Source organism: Coregonus lavaretus, assembly GCF_964263955.1.
Source record: "Coregonus lavaretus genome assembly, chromosome: 2".
Taxonomy (NCBI): Eukaryota; Metazoa; Chordata; class Actinopteri; order Salmoniformes; family Salmonidae; genus Coregonus; species Coregonus lavaretus.
The window spans coordinates 48,088,305-48,111,349 of record NC_139989.1 but is presented as its reverse complement, the minus strand read 5'-3'; the positions used below and the strand labels follow the sequence as shown (position 1 = coordinate 48,111,349).

The 23,045-nt window shown below is 44.8% G+C and overlaps 1 protein-coding gene across 2 annotated transcripts in view; it reads right to left on the bottom strand.

Moving 5' to 3' along the window:
- The window catches only part of LOC311102524 (alpha-1,6-mannosylglycoprotein 6-beta-N-acetylglucosaminyltransferase B-like), a gene marked incomplete at its 5' end in the record, with an annotated part of 85,610 nt that overhangs the window by 49,434 nt on the left and 13,131 nt on the right, over positions 1-23,045 (bottom strand). For both annotated transcript variants that reach the window (XM_084143897.1, XM_084143896.1), the window contains 5 exons: positions 5,782-5,979; positions 7,008-7,175; positions 7,491-7,564; positions 8,853-8,962; positions 11,416-11,563. In XM_084143897.1, the coding sequence (XP_084000023.1) occupies positions 5,782-5,979; positions 7,008-7,175; positions 7,491-7,564; positions 8,853-8,962; positions 11,416-11,516 (651 nt within the window). The remainder of the gene's footprint in view (positions 1-5,781; positions 5,980-7,007; positions 7,176-7,490; positions 7,565-8,852; positions 8,963-11,415; positions 11,564-23,045) is intronic.

Genomic DNA, 23,045 nt, shown 5'->3' with positions numbered 1-23,045 from the left:
TCTCTATTTTTCCCCTGACCCATCTGTCTATCTCCTCATTTGAATTCCATGCTGTCACAGTCACTAGCCCATTTAAGCTTAACATCCTTGTCATTTATCGCCCTCCAGGTTCCCTTGGAGAGTTCATCAATGAGCTTGACGCCTTGATAAGTTCCTTTCCTGAGGATGGCTCACCCCTCACAGTTCTGGGGAACTTTAACCTCCCTACGTCTACCTTTGACTCATTTCTCTCTGCCTCCTTCTTTCCACTCCTCTCCTCTTTTGACCTCACCCTCTCACCGTCCCCCCCTACTCACAAGGCAGGCAATACGCTTGACCTCATCTTTACTAGATGCTGTTCTTCTACTAATCTCACTGCAACTCCCCTCCATGTCTCCGACCACTACTTTGTATCCTTTTCTCTCTCCCTCTCCTCCAACACTACTCACTCTGCCCCTACTCAGATGGTAATGTGCCGTCGCAACCTTCGCTCTCTCCCGCTACTCTCTCCTCTTCCATCCTATCATCTCTTCCCTCTGCTCAATCCTTCTCCCTCCAATCTCCTGATTCTGCCTCCTCAACCCTCCTCTCCTCCCTTTCTGCATCCTTTGACTCTCTATGTCCCCTATCCTCCCGGCCGGCTCGGTCCTCCCCTCCAGCTACGTGGCTTGATGACTCATTGCGAGCTCACAGAACAGGGCTCCGGGCAGCCGAGCGGAAATGGAGGAAAACTAGACTCTCTGCGGACCTGGCATCTTTTCACTCCCTCCTCTCTACATTTTCTTCATCTGTTTCTGCTGCTAAGGCCACTTTCTACCACTCTAAATTCCAAGCATCTGCCTCTAACCCTAGGAAGCTCTTTGCCACCTTCTCCTCCCTGCTGAATCCTCCTCCCCCTCCCCCCTCCTCCCTCTCTGTGGATGACTTCGTCAACCATTTTGAAAAGAAGGTTGACGACATCCAATCCTCGTTTGTTAAGTCAAATGACACTGCTGGTCCTGCTCACACTGCCCTACCCTATGCTTTCTCCCCTCTCTCTCCAGATAAAATCTTGCGACTTGTGACGGCCAGCCGCCCAACAACCTGCCCGCTTGACCCTATCCCCTCCTCTCTTCTCCAGACCATCTCCGGTGACCTTCTCCCTTACCTCACCTCGCTGATCAACTCATCCTTGTCCCTTCAGTCTTCAAGAGAGCGAGAGTTGCACCCCTTCTCAAAAAACCAACACTCGATCCCTCTGATGTCAACAACTACAGACCAGTATCCCTTCTTTCTTTTCTCTCCAAAACTATTGAGCGTGCCGTCTTTAGCCAACTCTCTTGCTATCTCTCTCAGAATGACCTTCTTGATCCAAACCAGTCAGGTTTCAAGACTGGTCATTCAACTGAGACTGCTCTTCTCTGTGTCACGGAGCTTCTCCGCACTGCTAAGGCTAACTCTCTCTCCTCTGCTCTTGTCCTTCTAGACCTGTCTGCTGCCTTTGATACTGTGAACCATCAGATCCTCCTCTCCACCCTCTCCGAGCTGGGCATCTCCGGCGCGGCTCACTCTTGGATTGCGACCTACCTGACCGGTCGCTCCTACCAAGTGGCGTGGTGAGAAGCTGTCTCCGCACCACGTGCTCTCACCACTGGTGTCCCACAGGGCTCAGTTCTAGGCCCTCTCCTATTCTCGCTATACACCAAGTCACTTGGCTCTGTCATATCCTCACATGGCCTCTCCTATCATTGCTACGCAGACGACACACAACTAATCTCCTTTCCCCCTTCTGATAACCAGGTGGTGAATCGCATCTCTGCATGTCTGGCAGACATATCAGTATGGATGACGGATCACCACCTCAAGCTGAACCTTGGCAAGACGGAGCTGCTCTTCCTCCCGGGGAAGGACTGCCCGTTCCATGATCTCGCCATCACGGTTGACAACTCCGTTGTGTCCTCCTCCCAGAGCGCGAAGAGCCTTGGCGTGACCCTGGACAACACCCTGTCGTTCTCCGCTAACATCAAGGCGGTGACCCGATCCTGTAGGTTCATGCTCTACAACATTCGGAGAGTACGACCCTGCCTTACACAGGAAGCGGCACAGGTCCTAATCCAGGCACTTGTCATCTCCCGTCTGGATTACTGCAACTCTCTGTTGGCTGGGCTCCCTGCCTGTGCCATTAAACCCCTACAACTCATCCAGAATGCCGCAGCCCGTCTGGTGTTCAACCTTCCCAAGTTATCTCACGTCACCCCGCTCCTCCGCACACTCCACTGGCTTCCAGTTGAAGCTCGCATCTGCTACAAGACCATGGTGCTTGCCTACGGAGCTGTGAGGGGAACGGCACCTCCGTACCTTCAGGCTCTGATCAGTCCCAACACCCAAACGAGGGCATTGCGTTCATCCACCTCTGGCCTGCTGGCTCCCCTACCTCTGCGGAAGCACAGTTCCCGCTCAGCCCAGTCAAAACTGTTCGCTGCTCTGGCACCCCAATGGTGGAACAAGCTCCCTCACGACGCCAGGACAGCGGAGTCACCCACCACCTTCCGGAGACATTTGAAACCCCACCTCTTTAAGGATAAAGTAATCCTTCTACCCCCCCCCCCCCCAAAAAAAAAAATAAACATTGTAAAGTGGTTATCCCACTGGCTATAAGGTGAATGCACCAATTTGTAAGTCGCTCTGGATAAGAGCGTCTGCTAAATGACGTAAATGTAAATGATAGATTACGGAGATGTAATTTATAGATCGGCAGATAAGGGTACTCTTGAGCGGCTAGATGTTCTTTACCATTCGGCCATCAGATTTGCCACCAATGCTCCTTATAGGACACATCACTGCACTCTATACTCCTCTGTAAACTGGCCATCTCTGTATACCCGGCGCAAGACCCACTGGTTGATGCTTATTTATAAAACTCTATTAGGCCTCACTCCCCCCTATCTGAGATACCTACTGCAACCCTCATCCTCCACATACAACACCCGTTCTGCCAGTCACATTCTGTTAAAGGTCCCCAAAGCACACACATCCCTGGGTCGCTCCTCTTTTCAGTTTGCTGCCGCTAGCGACTGGAACGAGCTGCAAAAAACAATCAAACGGGACAGTTTCATCTTCATCTCTACATTCAAAGACTCAATCACGGACACTTTTACTGACACTTGTGGCTGCTTCACGTGATAATAATAATAATAATAATAATAATAATAATAATAATAATAAGCCATTTAGCAGACGCTTTTATCCAAAGCGACTTACAGTCATGTGCGCATACATTTTTACGTATGGTGATGTATTGTTGTCTCTACCTTCTTGCCCTTCGCGTTGTTGTCTTTGCCTAACAATGTTTGTACCATGTTTGTGCTGCTACTATGTTGTGCTTCTGCAATGTTGTGTTGCTACGATGTTGTGTTGTCATGTTGTGTTGTTACCATGTTGTGTCGTCATGTTGTGTTGTTACCATGTTGTGTTGTCATGTTGTGATGCTACGATGTTGTGTTGTCATGTTGTGTTACCATGTTGTGTTGTCATGTGTTGCTACGATGTTGTGTTGTCATGTTGTGTTGTCATGTTGTGTTGTTACCATGTTGTGTTGTCATGTGTTGTTACCATGTTGTGTTGTCATGTTGTGTTGCTACCATGATGTGTTGTCATGCGTTGCTGCCATGTTGTGTTGTTGTCTTAGGTCTCTCTTTATGTAGTGTTGTGTCTCTTGTCTTGATGTATATTTTGTCCCTGCAGGAGGCCTTTTGCCTCTTGGTAGTTCATCATTGTAAATAAGACTGTTCTTAATTGACTTGCCTAGTTAAATAAAGATGAAATAAAAATATATAAATAAAAAGGGCAATGTCGTGCCTTCTTCACGACTGTGTGTGTGAATGGACCATTTTAAGTCCTTAGTGATTTGGACACAGAGGAACTTGAAGCTCTCGACCCGCTCCACTGCAGCCCTGTCGATGTGTTGATCAGCTCCTTGGTATTACTGTCGTTGAGGGAGAGATTGTTGCCCCGGCACCACACTGCCAAGTCACTGACCTCCTCCCTGTAGGCTGTCTCATCGTCACCGGTGATCAGGCCTACCAGCGTCGTGTCATCAGCAAACTTGATGGTGTTGGAGTCATGGGTGAACAGGGAATACAGGAGGGGACTAAGCACACATCCCTGAGGGGCCCCCGTGTTGAGGGTCAGTATGGTGGAGGTGATGTTGCCTACCCTCACCACCTGGGGTCGGCCCGTCAGGAAGTCCAGGATCCAGTTGCAGAGGGAGGTGTTCAGTCCCAGGGTCCTAAGCTTGGTGACGAGCTTGAAGTGGACAATGGTGTTGAACGCTGAGCTGTAGTCAATGAACAGCATTCTCACATAGGTATTCCTCTTATCTAGGTGGGTGAGGGCAGTGTGGAGTGCAATTGAGATTGAGTCGTCTTTGGATCTGTTGGGGTGGTATGCAAATTGGGGTGGGTCTACGGTGTCTGGGATGATGGAGTTGATGTGTGCCATAACCAGCCTTTCAAGGCACTTCATGATTACAGATGTGAGTGCCAAAGGACGGTAGTAATTATGGCTTGAAGCCTTAGAGTTCTTGGGAACAGGAATGATGGTAGTGAATATGCCTGCCAGCTGATCTGCGCATGCTCTGAGAACGTGCCCTGGAATACCGTCTGGCCCCGTGGCCTTGAGAGTATTGACCTGATTAAAGACCTTACTCACATTGGCTTCAGAGAGCAAGATCACCCAGTCCTCTGGGTTGGTGGGGGCCCTCACGCACGAAACTGCGTTGTTATGGTCGAAGCGTGCATAAAATGCATTGATTTCATCTGGAAGAGAGGCATCGTTGGGCAGATCACGTCTTCCTTTGTAATCCGTAATGGACTGTAGCCCTGGGTGTCGGAGCCTGTGTTGTATTATTCCACCTTATTCCTACATTGTCCGTTTGATGTCTCTGCGGAGGTCATGGCAGGACTTCTTGTACTTCCTGTCCTCAGCCTTAGCCTCAGGGTTGTCTGCGATAGCCCTGTGTGCGGTAGCCCTATCCTTTATCTTAGCGCTAACCTCAGTGTTAATCCAGGGCTTTTGATTGGGGAAGCAGCGACCCTTCACTGTGGGGACAACGTTGCCGATGCATTTCCTTATGAAGCCGGTGACGGAGGTGGTTAGCTCGTTAATGTTATGTTATTCACTTCACTGTGAAAGGAAAATCAGCACAGGTACTGTTTAATCCATCTAGTGCACTGCAGACAAGGATGGGCACGTGCACACACACATGCCAATATTATTCTGAGGTTGATTTATAACCGTTTATGACATTACGAAAAGGTTTTCAACACAAAGGGCAGGCTTGGGGAGATTCTACAGTCATTGTCATTTCATCAGTGATGGTAAAGCAGTGTTCCTGTATTCAGGCTCCTCCACCACTCTTTGAAAATGTCCCTGTTAAGGTTAGGCTGGTTAAAGAGCACTAAAGACAATAAATCACAGGCCTGCTCTCCTGATAATGGCTGGTCTGTCTCCTCTTTACAAATCTACTTATCGCGGTCATTCACAGTAACACCACTCACAGCAAATGGGTCCGTAATTGCTAGTCGAGAAAAACGTCACCACCGTAATGTTCATGAAGGCTCTCTTTTGTCAGCCTTCCATCTTTTTGTCAGTTGTGTCTCTGCCTATTTTTCGGAAACAAAATTAACAAACCAAAATGGCCACCTACCTGTACAGCATATGACTGGCCTGCACTGTCATGGGAAGCGATATGAGTGAACTGTCAACCTTTTGACACATGGCAGAGACACAGAAACTCTCTCTCCACAGTCACCTCACACTCACCCTCTTCTGCTCCCTCCATTGACTCCGCAGACTGTCATCCAGCCTGCGTGCAGCCGAGGCCCACTGTGCAGCCAGCCTGCGTGCAGCCGAGGCCCACTGTGCAGCCAGCCTGCGCATCCTTCTCTTCATGAAGCTCAGAGACTCCTTCCCCGTACCCACCTGCTCCAGGAGGGCCCCGATGTCTGACCGGAACGCCAACTGGAGGAAAGGAAAAGGTTGTTTTTTTTTTTTTTTATCTCCCCTTACTATGTTAATCACTTTGAGCACCTAGAAAAGCAATATATATAAATCCAATCCATTAAACACTTCAGAACCTCCCCAAGCCTGTACAAAACAGCCACGTTGTAACCACCAATATCCAGCAGCCCTACTTGGGAGTTGAGGGGAGATGGGTGTTATACGAGTACAGCTCTCCCTGTCATACACATTCCCCCTAGAGGCAGGGCTCTCAGATAGTGTTGCCTGAGGGACTCCTGCCTCATGCTCATAAACAGGCGCCTTCATTTCACTTCGCATGTTTCCCAGACCTTTTTAATCGCTGGATCACAGTGCAATCCGAGCAGCCAAGTGCTAATCAATGTTGTAAGTGAATAAGGGAGCACAGAGGACTTATAAATGGCACACATAGACACTGACACAAATCTCTTTCTCTCTATCTCTCTCTCATTCACAAAGTGGGGACACACAGTCCCTCTTTCCTTCCACACACATTATACACACATACAACATCAATATGAGATGCATTACTTTCGCACTACAAGTTAATTATTGTTTGGAAAGCAACTTGTAGGTACCTCTGTGAATGCAGAGGAACACCTGAGGGAAGTCACAGGATTAGTCAAGCTGGATCCAGGCAGGTAATTAGAATCCATGATTAAGCTGCACAGATCATTCAAATGAGCAGCCGACCCATTGGTGTGTAGTGTACAGCGCTCCGGGGAGCAGCGAGGGGGCTGTAACTAGAACATCTGGCCCTGGTGGACCCATAAATAACTGGAATGCTGCTCTCACAAGAAAAACAGCAACAGCCATGATTCAAGGCAGAGGGAGAATAGACTGTCTGTGAGTGACTGTATATCCACACTGTGGCAGTCAGATAGAGAGCTAGAAATTATGTTGGGAAATTAGATAAAATACAAAGACTAGTATCATAGACACAAACTCTGTACACACACACACACACACACTGTAACAGCCCTGTAAACAGCCCAACCCAGCAATCCCACCTGTCTCTTGGGGAAAGGTTTGTGCGTGGGTGTGGTGGTCTGGTTCCTCCAGGTCAGAGGGGGGCAGAACCACTCCACCTCACTCAGGTAGATGAGGAAGGAGCAGTCGGAGCCGTCCACCCCATAGAAGGCATAGCAGGGGTCTGAGGTCCAGCGGGCACGCATCCACTGAGGGGAAAAGTCAAGGCAGACTCAAGTAATAAATATATACAGTATCTCTATGGATCAAAGGTGGTCACATTTCAGTGTATAAATGAATGTATTATAGCTAAGGAACCCATGAAATCTGACTTGGACTTGGTCAAGGTCCTTTCATTGATCCGAACACAGCACTAGACATGGATCCTTGTGAAACAAGGCAGGGTTGATTGAAGCTGATCATAAAGCTTGAGTTGCAGGGTAATAAACAGTCCAAGAGCAAAAGGACATAGGGACTGTGGGATCAGGAAAACAACTGTGAAATTCCATGACATGCAGACTTACATCCATCTTGCTGGGGCAGTCTGGGTAGCGAGGGTCTTTGGGCACCTCACACTGTCCTGTCGCTCCATCCTTAACTGCAGGACAAAAACACATGTATTAACAACAAACACCTCCCTATGGGCAGAATCCTTACTTAAGATACATGCTCATAACTCAATGGGATATTTGCTATTCAGCCCTATGAGTATAGTATGGAGCAGTTGAACCAGCCAAGCTTTTCAACAGGTCATACCTAAAAGGGAGCACTGTCAAGGTTAAAACTGGGCAGATATATTGGCTTTAGCACTAGTCTCTGAGGTTTCCAGTCCCTTTGTATTAGAGCAGAACTCTCCTGGCCATGGGGATAGAACAGAACATTAGACAGCCTGCCGGGTTAGTTAACTCTCCTGGCCATTGGGATAGAACAGAGCATTAGACACCCTGCCAGGTTAGTTAACAGCCACTTCTGAAAGCTTGGCTTCCCTTGCTGATCCCTGATGCATACTGAGAACAGTGGATAGACAAAACTGTGTGGGCTTGATTAATAAAATCCCCTCTCTCCCCAATGTTCCCTCTCTCCCCAGTCTCACTCCTTCGTTCCCTCTCTCCCCAGCCTCCCTCCCTCCCTCCTTCTCGTCAGCAACTAGCTCCAATTAGTCTTATTAAAGAGAGCGGATGCTGTTCCTCTACCAGCGTGCCGCCAAGCCTGAGTGAGCACAATCACAGACAAAGGATTAGCAGCCATTCTGTTTGATTACCATTATAACTACAGCAGTCACAGTGTGGAGCGCTAACACTAGCAGTGTCAATTAGCCAGGGGATTAGGTTCTGGTAGAAAATACAGTCTCTACAGAATAGGACGTCTGCTTTCCTCAGTGACAAGGCAAATAATGACAATAGTCTATAAGTGGCATTCTAATGTGTCGGCTAGTAAAGTGAGTCTCGCTATGCATGTAAGTAGCCTACTGTATCTCTTGCTCAAACAGAACAGGAGCACAATGAACTGAGCAGAATGTATTCCGTTTCATATCCGCGGCAAATAAAGTAATGGAGAGGACCGCCAATAGAACAAAGCTGACAGGCTCAGATCTTCTTAACTAGAGGGGAATTCATCAGCATACATTGCATTGAACATCATGTAGCATTATTTATAATTATGCTGAGACTGGGAGATAGAGCCCTTGTGCAGCGTAGCTCTCACAAAGACATTAATGTAGACTCATAATTTGAACTACTGTCATAAATGCTGCCTGTCATGTTCAATAAGGTCTTAAAGTGTAACAAGTTCATGGCAGACATATACAATTACCTTTCAAATGTGAAGAGTGGTCAGATGTGTGTGTGTGAAAGGGGTGTGTATGCATGTGTGTGTGTCTCTTGTACCTCTGTTGGTGGCCAAGCTGCGCTGTAGGATCTGCTCCACCCTCACGGCCATGTCAGACATGTTCTGGGCGATGGCCTGGATCCTCTCCACCAGACCCACCGGCTGGATCCTGCCAACACACACGGGAATGACCATCAATAGGGCATATGCAGGCACAGATGAATGAAGTGTTAGGCATGTCTTCTCTTTCTTCCTGATCATTTCTGCCATTTCTTTCCCCTGTGACAACCCACCGGGCACACACTGGTTGAATGAACGTTGTTTCCACGTCATTTCGACCAATGTGACATAGACGTTGAATTGATGTCTGTGCCCAGTGGGAATGCACATGCAATCTTTATCCTTTATCTCAATCCTTTAACTCCCCGGAAATATCTACACAAAGAAACATAGAAGGCTACTTCTTTCATCTAATCTTTCATCCACCCTCCTACAGTATATGCTTACTTTTTCCTCCAGACAGAGAGAGCTTCAACAAGCAGAGGAAATGCTAATTGTATGGAACTTGGTTGGAGCGTGAAATAGAAAAGCTTTTAAACACTGACACAATTTATTTGTTGAGATGAAAAAGTGACTCAGCACATTAAAGCAGGTCCCTGGGAGACTGAGAACAGAGCGTAATTAGGTTGTTAGCAAATGCCTTTTATGGCAGCTGACTGCCATGGCTTGTTGTTGCCATGTTAGTGGTGGCAAAACAATCCGAAAGAAAGAGAAAGTGAGAAAGAAAGAGGGAGATAGCCCTGAACTCACAGCTATCTCAAGACCTAGCAGTGAAAACTGGAAGGTACCCAGGGAACTCCAAGCTGAAGCATTATGGCAGTGTGAACATTTTGAACTTGCCTTGGCTCCCTTCGAATAAAGAGAAATCTCAGCCCTAGCTGATGGTACAACAAGGTCCAAAGAGGCACAGAGATTCCCAGCTGTCTTTATGGAGCCATGATGATTGTGTATAAAAGAACAGTACTCCTGTGTGTGCTGTAGAGAACTGAGGACCAAATGTTCTCACAGTCATAGCCATGGGTAAGCAAGGCCTCAGAGACAGAGTTATCATCAGTCCTTTCAGCCTCTATCGGTTACTTCTCTACTGGGTCTACAGCCCTGTAGTCTATTCCCAAGGCTGCTGTGACCTGGTCAGGAGAAGCTGAGGAACCTCCAATGGGATTGATGCTGGTCTTAATGAGTACTACTGCACTATAGATGGACTCTGTAGAGCTGAAGACACTGTTTATCAGGGAGTATTAACCAGAGCCAGATCAATACCTGTGGTCTAACAGCACTGTCATATCAATGAGACGCCTACTGTACACAGTGTTCAACACTGGGCTTTTGCTTTTGTTCAAACTGTACAGCTTTATCTAACATATGCATTTAAATGAATGGTTGAGAGAGTTTTTTAAAGAAGAAATGGGCAATGGTCTAGACCAGTGCGTTTGGTATAAGTATGAGCATGTGTGTGGTATGTGTGTCTAAAATGCTGCATAACTTTGCATAAAATCCCCCTCCAATCTCACTTGATCATGTATTGCCCTGTGGGCAAGTGTTAGCCATCACTTCCTATTCCCTCCTATGAAGCAGCATGTCAGAACAGATGAGAGCCAGACACAGACAGATCTGTCCTCTAGACAGCCCCAGACAGATCAGAATAGGAAACATTCCTCTGGCCAGACAGATAATCCTGTCCTCCCTCTATAGAACACCACTACTACATTTACAATGGGTGTCTGGCCCTGGAGAACCATATACAGCATTAAAAGAGAGAGAGATGGCTGATTACTTTTTAAAGACCTAACAGAGGACTCTGAATGGCTCTGGGTTCTTTATTTCTATCTGTTAAACTGCACCTTGGCTGAATTCTGAGCAGGTCACCAAGCAGACCATTTTATTACCAGAGGTACACTGCTGAAGCCTGGAGATGCTCCCCCTTTTTATAATCACTTACAGTTAGGCTGACTTAAACAGCAATAATGGCCTCTCTCCGGCAACATTTAGGAAGAAAATCTTGATCATTTCTACAGTACCTCCCAAAGAAGCCAATTAGATGCCTGTACTTTACATGATATAATGTGAATAGGGGGAGTTATTTATGTTCTAACAATACCGTCTTACTCTTGTGGTTAGAATCCATATCAAACATCCACAACTCTGCATCCTGGCAGTTAGCTCAACTCTCAGAGCATAGGTTGGGCCGGGATTATTTTCCTGGTGTGAGACAGTGAGTGTAGGAGCAGGGATGTCCAGAAGGGCCAACGTGTCAGACATAGGCAAACCTCGGCAGGAGGGAGCCTCTCAACCCCCTGTATGAGAGAGGTTAGTTGCCATGGAGACGGAAGAGCAAACTCCGGGCTGTTAGCCTCTGCATGTCTGGCAGAGCAGCATCCCTGTCTGACTGTCCATGTCCACCCAATAACAGGGCAAATAGATATGAACATGTTGAGACTAATGAGACAACTTCTAGTTTAAATATCCTCCAATTATTTGTTTATATGCACACAAATACATGCACATGCTGTACATGCATACATTATGTATTGGCAGGCCTGCTACCAAACCCCAGAACCATACTTGTCCAGTGCTGAGCTGAGCTCATCCAGCCTGTGGGAGTCTGTGGTGGTGTTGCCCAGTTTGGACAAAGTGTCCATCCTCTTCATGATGACCTCCAGCATATCACTGATCTTCCTCAGCACCCCGCGAGACTCTGGACCTCCCAGCACTGCCAACACACAGACACATACAGTAGGTCAGATTATAAGAGCACCAGGGCTAGGGTCAATTTGAATTGAAGGCTGTCAATTCAGGAAGTAAACTTAAATAACAATTCAAAATGTGGAAAAACTGCATCTATTTTCAATGACTTCTCAAACTAAGGAGTAGACGCTACTTATTTCAATGTTTTTTTTTTTGTTTGTTTTTTTTCACTTCCTGAATTGACTGCCTTCAATTCGAATTGACCCCAGCCCTGAAGAGCAAAATACAGTTCAATCGAGTACAGGCTTAACTGAATGATAACAGACAGAATACAATATGGAATTTGATTGAATAGTTTGGGGTAGGCCTCGTCTCCGAGGAATGCTCCTCAGAGCCAGATGCTGATGACAGGTTGCCCTATGCTGGGCAGCTGGCACCAAACCCCCCCCCCCACCCACTGGGAGAACAGGGATCCGATGACGGGCCTTCAGTTGGTGGTGGTGGGGAGGTCATTGGAAGACTGTTGCTGCAAAACAGCAAGTGGGAGACGCAAGGTTTAAGTTGACATATAAATACTTCCCTAGATTCATGCCCATAGACCCTTTTCCAGTACACGACACACTGACTTCACGCACAGATGCGCGCGACTCTTGGCTGCAGTAAGAGAGCCACCACCATCTGCTCCTATTCAACATAGCCTAGATTTGTTTTTATTACTTCTGAAAAAAAAAAAAGGTTGGGGTTCTCATACGCTTACAATTATGTTTTGATTCTTGCTTGAACAGTCGCTAAGATTATATTTATTATAATAACTATTTTGGATGCAGCAGTTGTTAGCTAGAATGCTAACGCTCATTGACATAGGCTGTAGCAAAAGCTAGCCAAAGAGCCATTTTACTGGTTAAGGTTGAAGTGTTTTCTAAGTATAATGCAATTGATTTGCGATGACACAAACATTATATTAAATCAGGACATTCATACAAGCCTTAAAATCCAATTATAATCCAAAAGTAGTGTGAAATGCCCTAATAAGCAACATGTAAATAGAGGCTATTTTTGCTGGAGTTCTATAAGAACCCCCGTGTTCTGCAACCATCAACCTTGTGCGGCAATGTTTGCAAACACAGAAAGGGGTCTATTGGTTGAAAGAAAGTAAAGTAATTATTGCACGAGTGAGCCCATAGGTTAAATCAGCAACCGTGGTGGAATTGCCTTAGTGTGCCATGCTCACAGGCTGAAGTTAATAGGTGAATGACATTCCGCACGCTTGCTAATAATAGAGGAGGAGAGACGTGACGCTATGCTGATGAGGTAACACTATGACATTACCCTATAAATACCTGCTATGCTGACGAGGTAACATTTTAGACACTACCATAGATACGTGCTGTTGATGTGGTAACATTATGGCACTAACCTATAAATACCGGCTATGCTGATTAGGTAATGTTAATGTTATATGAAACAAGTGACGATCCATTCAGACCAGCCTTCCTGATTGAATGTTCGTAAACTACATTACTTTACACACACACACACACAGAGAGAGAGAGAGAGAAACAGAGAGCGAGATAAGTGATAGATAGTGATTGAGATCTGTTGTGTGGTTAACTGCTATTTTGACAAAGAGAACTGCCAGTTAAAACAGACATGTTGGAAGTACAAGCACCATTGCCTCTGATCCACACTGTCAGCATCTCATTCTCCAAATGAAGCTTAAGGCATTTTCAAAGGCTGCATCACAATAAAGATTCACTCAAGGTTGCATTTGAAATGCAATGCATTGCAGACAGATGTCCCATTAATATCCCAGCCAGGCCCTGTGGTATTTTCGGTGCACCTGGACAAAACACCACAACATCCAGGAGTTTCTCTTATTTATTTAACCTTTATTTAACTAGGCAAGTCAGTTAAGAACAAATTCTTATTAATGATGATGGCCTACCTAAAGGTAAAAGGCCTCCTGCGGGGACGGGGGCTGGGATTAAAAATAAAAATGCATCTTCATTTGACCTTCATTACGGAGACAGAGAACACAAACAGGAAGGGAACGAATTAGGCTGACAGTTTTGTTTTTCCCTTCTCTCTCGGCTCCAATAACCCATGAGCCAGGGAGAGCAGGGGAATCAGAATGATGCTGTTAGCCCTCACCTGGTCAATGAAAGAGCCCGTAGATATTAGACCAGGGTCAACTCAGTTCTCCAACGCACCACAATCACATGTCACGGCCATGCTCTCTCTTATGTTTACCTAATTACTCTGCTTCCACTCCGTAATGTAGGTATTATAACAAAAGAGCACATCCAAGTCAAACAGAATGTTGAATCAATATAAACCATCTCTGCAGTTAAATAAATGAGAATAGTACAGCTTCTGGTTAACAAGCTGTTAAAAAAAGAGAAGAGGTCATTGTACAAAAAGTCTAGATACAAAACTAAATAATAGCCTTATCCTTAGCTGTCTGACAGACTGAGTCCTGGAGAACACTGACACTGACCGACAACAGCCCCAAAATGTTGTGATTGTGGTGTGAATGAAATAGAGCTTAATCTTTTATGTGCTCATTCATCAAGCGTATTAGGCTCTTAAAAATGCATTGTGTGCAGACTCACTTGCTTTCACTGTCAGACTTCATTTGTCACCGTCTATGAGAAAGTCACCTTTGTCAGAAAAAACTAAACTGACCATAGATTAAACCACACAACAAAACAAACTCAAGAGCAAGTGCTTAAAATCAGGGGAAAAACCCCTGATTAGAATGGAATTGATCTTCCTGCACTGGAGCTCCACTGTGTGTGTGTGTGTGTGTGTAAATATACGTACACGCTTTTGTCTAAAATGTCTTCCTTTCATCCTATCATGGTTACATCTTCCATGCCTCTCTAGAGTGAATAATTAAAGAGGCTAGATAGGCTTCTCTACATTCACTAAGGCTGACAGCAGGAGCTGTTCATACATACATAGAATGCACATCCATTTAAATGAAATCCCCAGACTGGACCAGTTTGGCAACAACATGACTCAAAGGAGAGGAAGGGAGATCTGTAATGTACAGAAACACATCTCTTATTTTCCTGGTAATAACTGTTATAGAATGCTGAAAGATAGCATACGCCCGTCCTACAGTAATGCTAGTGATTGAAATAATTCAACAATAGCAAAAATGTCTCTACGTAGAAGTCATTAATAATTTTCAATATCAAGAGTAATTCTATTGAGGCATTTGTTCCACAGGGGAGCATGAGGCTTACAGAGACTGTGTCTCAACCAGAGTAGAGGCTAGAAAGCAGGTGCCAAGTTCCAGGGAGGCTTTGCCTGCCGCATTGAGTCTAAACACTGCCCCTGGGCTTTGAGTGTAGGTGGAACTGGAACGTAGCTTCACAATAATGACGTTTCTCACAAGTTTCGCCCATAAATCATCATTATCGAAACTCACACCCCTCCCACACAGTACATTTTTGAATTATTTTATATATGTTGGCAATCTATTGTTCATCAGCCATCTCTATTTATTGCTACAGCGACTAGCCTATCCCCTGGAGGTGAACGGGCTAATGTGTTTTCACAGAGTCCTGCGCTGTTAGTGGTGTTTCAGCAGCCGGTTTGCCGATCGTATCTGGGTGCTAATGTGGGCCATTGCCATGTCATTCCTCATCTACTGGTTAATAAAGGGCCAATTTAACAAGAACTAATCTCCTTTAATGACTCCATTTCGGAAGTGCCACAACACAATCGATTTTATAAACAAATTCTAATTAGATAGCCATAATGTAGCAAGCTGAGAGCGAAGCACTGGCCGGCAAGTCTCATTTCACAGCCACTGTGCCTCCACCACTGGTTTGAAATAGCTCGCCCCAAATGGGACTGGTCACATAGATGGACAGCAAACAGACTTTCACTTTGTTTGTTTGTATAGCTCGGCTGTACTATGGGCAGGGACGGCCTGTTCAATAGGGCGATATGGGCGACGCACTGCCAAACGGGAAAAGGAAGGGATTTTTTTTCTAATCAATTATATCACGGCAACAGTAGTTATCAGTGTTGTAATCTGATCTGACTGCCACTAAATGTCAAATCAGGCTAAAGTCGTGCTTCAAATGGCCCCGCCCGTTTTTGGGCGATTTCAGTCAGGTTGAAAATCGCCCAGAAGTCTCTCATAGCCTGTCATGTAAAATCTATTTTTTTCAAATTTCAAAGCTTTCAATACATTCTCTATGGGTGTCTGTGGGCTTGCACTTACGCGCTTTCGCCTATTCCCCCTCAGGAGACTAAAAAGATTTGGCATGGGTCCTCAGATCCTCAAAAAATTCTACAGCTGCACCATCGAGAGCATCCTGACTGGTTGCATCACCGCCTGGTATGGCAACTGCTTGGCCTCTGACCGCAAGGCACTACAGAGGGTAGTGCGTACGGCCCAGTACATCACTGGGGCAAAGCTCCCTGCCATCCAGGACCTCTATACCAGGCGGTGTCAGAGGAAGGCCCTCAAAATTGTCAAAGACTCCAGTCACCCTAGTCATAGACTGTTCTCTCTGCTACCGCACGGCAAGCGGTACCGGAGTGCCAAGTCTAGGTCCAAAAGACTTCTCAACAGCTTCTACCCCCAAGCCATAAGACTCCTGAACAGCTAATCATGGCTACCCGGACTATTTGCACTGCCCCCCCACCCCATCCTTTTTACACTGCTGCTACTCTGTTAAGTATTTATGCATAGTCACTTTAACTCTACCCACATGTACATATTACCTCAACTACCTCAACTAGCCGGTGCCCCCGCACATTGACTATGCAACGGTACCCCCCTGTATATATAGCCTCCCTACTGTCACTTTATTCTATTGTATATATAGCCTCCCTACTGTCACTTTATTTTTTACTTCTGCTCTTTTTTTCTCAACACTTTTTTGTTGTTGTTTTATTCTTACTTTTTTGTTTAAAATAAATGCACTGTTGGTTAAGGGCTGTAAGTAAGCATTTCACTGTAATGTCTGCACCTGTTGTATTCGGCGCATGTGACCAATAAAATTTGATTTGATTTGATTTGTGACGTAACCATGAACGTAACTAAGCAAATAGCGGCTAGCAGCGTCTCTGTTGCGACCTGCAATGTGGCGTTATTTTATGTTTTTAATTTGTACACTTAGTGGCGTTATTTTATGTTTTTAATTTGTACACTTAGTTTACAAACATTCTGCCAACCATGGATTTCCAGTGGTGGGTTTTGGACTGATCTTGTTGATCGTGTACATACCCGCTACGAACGGACTAAATAATGAAAACATTGCTGGCAGCGGAATCCAATACAGCTGGGAGACTTGGCTGGATGACAGAGTCCCGGACAGAGAAGTGGAGCCGGCCGGCTTCACCCTGGTCGGAGCGGACCTCGATCTGACAGTCACAGGGAAAATCGATCCTGGTAAGAGAGCGACTCTGTACCCCCGAGCCCCGACATTGAACTGCTTTCTGTGTCACTGCGACCTTACTATCTGCCCCGTGAGTTCCCCCAATTGTTTGTTACCGTTGTGTACTGTTGATAATCACAAGTTTACTGGAGAACTGAGACCAAGTAGAGACTTTGGACAGGGTGGATATGGTATAATAAAGGCAGTTTATTCAGAGGTAAAGATATCTGGAATCGCGTGCACGGACTCGTTCGTCAAACTCTTAGGGAGCTATCTGAAGAGAGCCCCGAAAACATTGTGTGCTGACATTTTATACAATAAATGATGTAGGTTGAATCTAGTAGTTCTGATCTTCTGATTGGTCCTGATGAGTTGGGCGAGGTACCCTCCACTGTTGCATTGGCTCTGAGTCGGGTTCTCTGTCTTCAAATGTTCAGCCTAAAGAGAGGGGATTTGTGTGTGTGTGTGTGTGTGTGTGTTTAACAGTGATGATGTGTGTGTGTGTGTGTGTTTAACAGTGATGATGTGTGTGTGTGTGTGTGTTATCAGTGATGATGTGTGTGTGTGTGTGTGTGTGTCCTCAGAGCAAGAACTCGTGAGTTGGAAGAACTGAGAGACCTATGGCGTGGGTGTTGTCCTTGGCCACCTGCTGACAAGGCTGACAAGATAGGACTCTTTTGTCCATTGTTATAGGATAGGAACAGCATTGATTGAAAACAAACGCCCAACACAAAATGGGTCATGCACAAGATTTTAGTCAGACCAAGCTATAACATTATATATTTACTACGACAGTACATTCAACCAAAAGCTAATATAACAAAGGCATCAGAGATTATTTATAATCTGTCACAGAAACTGGAATCCATCTCCCCAGATCAGTCAATAAATGCTTCTGGTATTGACTTATATGCTGCCCCTGTCTTCATGTTGTTGCTGGACATATCTTTTTTAAAATGTGTGTAGGTCACCTAAATCATCAGAAAAATTGCCCCTCCTGAGAATTTTTTCAGGAGCCGCCACTGACTATGGGTTGTTAGAAACAGAATACTTGTAACATTTTAAAAAAGAATTAGCTTACATTCACCACTTTTTTCATAACACTGTGTTATGTTTCTTTCCAGCTAGGATGAGAAACATCTGTTCATAGGAAAACAAATTAGATCAGTGTAGCACTTTTCCGAACAGCTTTGCATGAACAGTTACTAATTGTCTGCTTTCTCATTTACTTTTAGTAGGGACACATAAATTATTAACTTTATAGGTCCTGAGATTCTGGCGTCTGAACTACAACGGTTTCCTGCAGCCCATCATCAGAGCCTCTGAGTTGAGGATAGATAATAAGTTCAGGAACCAGAGGGGCTCCCAGTGGGCTAATAAGGCATGTATGAATCAAATGGTTTGAAGTGAATATTGCCCTGGTTGGCAATATAATGTCATAGTACTAATCAAATTCCAACTTGGTTTATTGATCACTCCGGTTAAGATTCATTTAGCTGAGAGCTCTTACTGCCTGGAGACTGTTAGTTCTGAATCTAAGCCGCATGTAATTTAGATTGAAGTACAAGTGTTCAGATAGATGAAAGCCTTGCCAAAGGGCACTCCCACATAAGTTATTATTTTGCGTTTCATCCAGACCTTTTCCGAAAAGAACAAGTCCCTCTCTGCGAAGCACCGTAAGAGCCTCTGTACTTGTTCTCTTTCTGAAAAAAATATTAACCTTAAGAGTTTAAATGTATTCAATTTTGAGTTTGCATCCCAATATTACACTTTATATACACTACCAGTCAAATGTTTGGACACACCTACTCATTCATGGGTTTTTCTTTATTTAAAAAATTTTTTACATTGTAGAATAATAGTGAAGACATCAAAACTATGAAATAACACATATGGAATTATGTAGTATCCAAGAAAGTGTTAAACAAATCAAAATATGCACACTCTTGGCATTCTCTCAACCAGCTTCATGAGGTAGTCACCTGGAATGCATTTCAATTAACAGGTGTGCCTTCTTAAAAGTTAATTCAGTTGTGTTGTGACAAGGTAGGAGGGGTATACAGAAGATAACCCTATTTGGTAAAAGACCAAGTCCATATTATGGCAAGAACAGCTCAAATACGGAAAGAGAAACGACAGTCCATCATTACTTTAAGACATGAAGGTCAGTCAATACGGAAAATATTGACTGACCTTTTGCAGTCGCAAAAAACATCAAGCGCTATGATGAAACTGGCTCTCATGAGGACCGCCACAGGAAAGGAAGACCCAGAGTTACCTATGCTGCAGAGGATAAGTTCATTAGAGTTACCAGCCTCAGAAATTGCAGCACAAATAAATGCTTCAGAGTTTAAGTGACAGACACATCTCAACATCAACTGTTCAGAGGAGACTGTGTGAATCAGGTCTTCATGGTCAAATTGCTGCAAAGAAACCACTACTAAAAGGACACCAGCATGAAGAGGAGACTTGCTTGGGTCAAGAAACACGAGCAATGGACATTAGACCGGTGGAAATTTGTCCTTTGGTCTTGAGTCCAAATTTGAGATTTTAGGTTCAAACCGCAGTGTCTTTGTGAGACGTGGTGTGGGTGAACGGATGATCTCCGCATGTTTATTTCCCACCGTAAAGCATGGAGGAGGAGGTGTTATGGTGTGGGGGTGCTTTGCTGGTGACACTGTCAGTGATTTATTTCGAATTCAAGGCACACTTAACCGGCATGGCTACCACAGCATTCTGCAGTGATACGCCATCCCATCTGGTTTGGGCTTAGTGGGACTATCATTTGTTTTTCAACAGGACAATGACCCAACACACCTCCAGGCTGTGTAAGGGCTATTTTACCAAGAAAGAGAGTGATGGAATGCTGCATCAGATGACCTGGCCTCCAGAATCCCCCGACCTCAACCCAATTGAAATGGTTTGGGATGAATTGGACCGTGCTCAGCATAGTGCTCAGCATATGTGGGAACTCCTTCAAGACTGTTGGAAAAGCATTCCAGGTGCAGCTGGTTGAGAGAATGACAAGAGTGTGCAAAAGCTGTCAAGGCAAAGGGTGGCTACTTTGAAGAATCTCAAATATAAAATATATTTTGATTTGTTTAACACTTTTTTGGTTACTACATGATTCCATGTGTTATTTCATAGTTTTGATGTCTTCACTATTATTCTACAATGTAGAAAATAGTAAATAAAGAAAGAAAAACCCTTGAATGAGTAGATGAGTCCAAACTTTTGACTGGTACTGTTCATCACAAGACTGAAATGTAACAAAACCGTACAAAAAAAAAACAAGGTTTTTATTAATTATGAAATTATGAAAAATATTAATAATATTCCTCTCATGAGGCCACTAGAGGGCGATTTGGTCATTTGACTGCAGGAAACGACAAGTGTTTGAAACATGCCCTGCGTCATTGAGAGCTAACATAACAATCGTGAGCAGTCATCCTCCAAGTTTTGGGCAGTAATGCTCATCAAAATGTTTGTGGCATGGATCATGAAATCCAGTAAATTTAAACAATCTATCATGGAAAATTGTCAAAAGACAGAAAAACATGGCCACCATTTTGGAGTAGAAAACCGTAAAACATCATCCATGCCTGTGTGTGCATCCAGTACGCTGTAATCCAGGAAGGCTTCAGTTCAGGCACACAAACATGATACAGCTTAATGCTTGTGTTTGCCAAGCCATGCACGTAGCGTAACTTTGTCAACCTCTGTGTTGCCTTTGATACTGTGGCTGTCTGTTCGCATCATTTCCTCAGCCTCCTGTGCTGTGTGTGGATTTGGGCTGACACTCTCCGGCAGCATCACAGAGGGATGTCTCTGCATTGTGTCCCATCACACTGCGCTAATCCTGCAGACACACGCGCTCCAACATCCAGATGATGTATTTATTAGCCTTGTGAAAATCCCTCATTTGTTATTATAAACAGCGGGTGTATGCTTGGACTGATAAAGTAAATTCATTACTTCATCGTGAGACAAAATCAATACCTGCCAAGTATATGTACTAGATGGCAAAGGGTGTGTGTTTGTGTGTGTGTCGAATGAGATGACAGGTGAGGGGGGAGTAGAGGAAAAAGTACTGCTGCTGAGGAGAGAGAGTACGATGAGAAAAAGCTAGTGCTATAAGTTAGGGCTGGGAATTGCCAGGGAAATCATGATATGATATTGTCACGATACTTAGGTGCCGATACGATATGTATTGCGATTCTCACAATACGATATGTATTGCGATTCTCACTCCTCATATGGATATTCATTAATGTGAAGACTGATTGAGTTGCTTTAGTGTACCCGGCACCCATGGGGGAGCTGACAGAACCCAACCTATTAGAGCCGACAACCTCTGTCACTTATCCTCTCTCTCCTCATTGCACCTGACAGCCCAGAAAGAGGAAACTATCTGCACTAATTTATCTGTCTATGCTTCTCCACGGCTTCAATTAAAACCTGCCTCTGCCTCTTCCTCCTATTAACACCCCCCCCCACAGCTAATATACACGGACACAAACAAACCCAAAACACATTGTAGGAGAAGGACAAGCAAGTTGGAAGCCAATCTTCTTCGTCGGTATGAATGGCAGTCATAAGGTATAACTAGATGGGGAGCTTTTTCTGTAGATACTAACAATGTTTACATTCAGCATTCAGTTCACATTTGACCTCCCACCACCAGCATTCTTATGTTCTGATAGAACGTGTGGCCCTGTATTTTCAGGGTAAAATCAGACCCCACCAACAAGACAAAGAGAGGAACCGCTGAGTCAGGGACTCTGCACAAAGACCACTGATAGGTTTCTGATTCAATGTAATGTACGCACACATCAGGTTCACACACACACACTCATTCAAACAGTATAATACATACTGACTACTGAGTTCAGCATTAGGCATTCAATGATTTTGGAAACTGCGTGGAAAGGCCAGCAGAGTTGCAGTTCTTGACACACTCAAACCGGTGCGCCTGGCACCTACTACCATACCCCGTTTAAAGGCATTTCAATATTTTGTCTTGTCCATTCAAGCTCTGAATGGCACACACAAACAATCCGTTTCAATATTCTCATGGCTTAAAAAAATCCTACTTTAACCGGTCTCCTCCCCTTCATCTACACTGATTTGAAGTGGATTTAACAAGTTACATTAAATAAGGGATCATAGCTTTCACCTGGATTCACCTGGTCAGTCTATGTCAGGGAAAGAGCAGGTGTTCCTAATGTTTTATACACTCAGTGTATGTGTGCCATTCAGAGGGTGAATGGGCAAAACAAAAGATTTAAGTGCCTTTGAACAGGGTATTGTAGTAGGTGCCAGGCGCACCGGTTTGAGTGTATCAAGAACTGCAGCGCTGCTGGGTTTTTCACGCTCAACAGTTTCCCGTGTGTATCAAGAATGGTCCACCACCCAAAGGACATCCAGCTAACTTGACACAACTGTGGAAAGCATTGGAGTCAACATGGGCCAGCATCCCTGTGGAATGATTTGACACCTTGTAGAGTCCATGCCCTGACGAATTGAGGCTGTTCTGAGGGCAAAAGGGGGTGCAACTCAATATTAGTAAAGGCGTTCCTAATGATTTGTACACTCAGTGTATACCTGAACACTCCTGAGAACTAATTCACTACATGTAAATTTGACATTTTAGTCATTTAGCAGGCGCTCTTATCCAGAGTGACTTCCAGTTAGTTATAAAACTTGAAAAGGTTTGCACTGTAATATTACATATTCGTTTGTCTTCTTCTAGAAATAATGTTTGTGAGAACGCAAGGAAAATTACTTAATGACTGTGACAGTGTTTTCACTGGATGAAGATTTGATCAATCAACACAGAATCAAGATGACTGTAAATATTTTCAGCTGCTCAAGATGAGGAATCTCTGAGGTTTCTCCCCTCTCCTCTCTCCTCTGCAGAACCCCATGCTTTCCTTACCCTGGTGGATGCCATCAGATCTGCTAAGAATCAAAAACATTTGTGCAGCCGCCCTACCCGTAGAAACATGGTCTATTTCTGCAGCTAAATGTCACTGCCTATCACGGAAAATAGAGTGAGAAAAATCTGTACAACATGCCTGTCGTGAGCTCTTCAAAATCCAACAG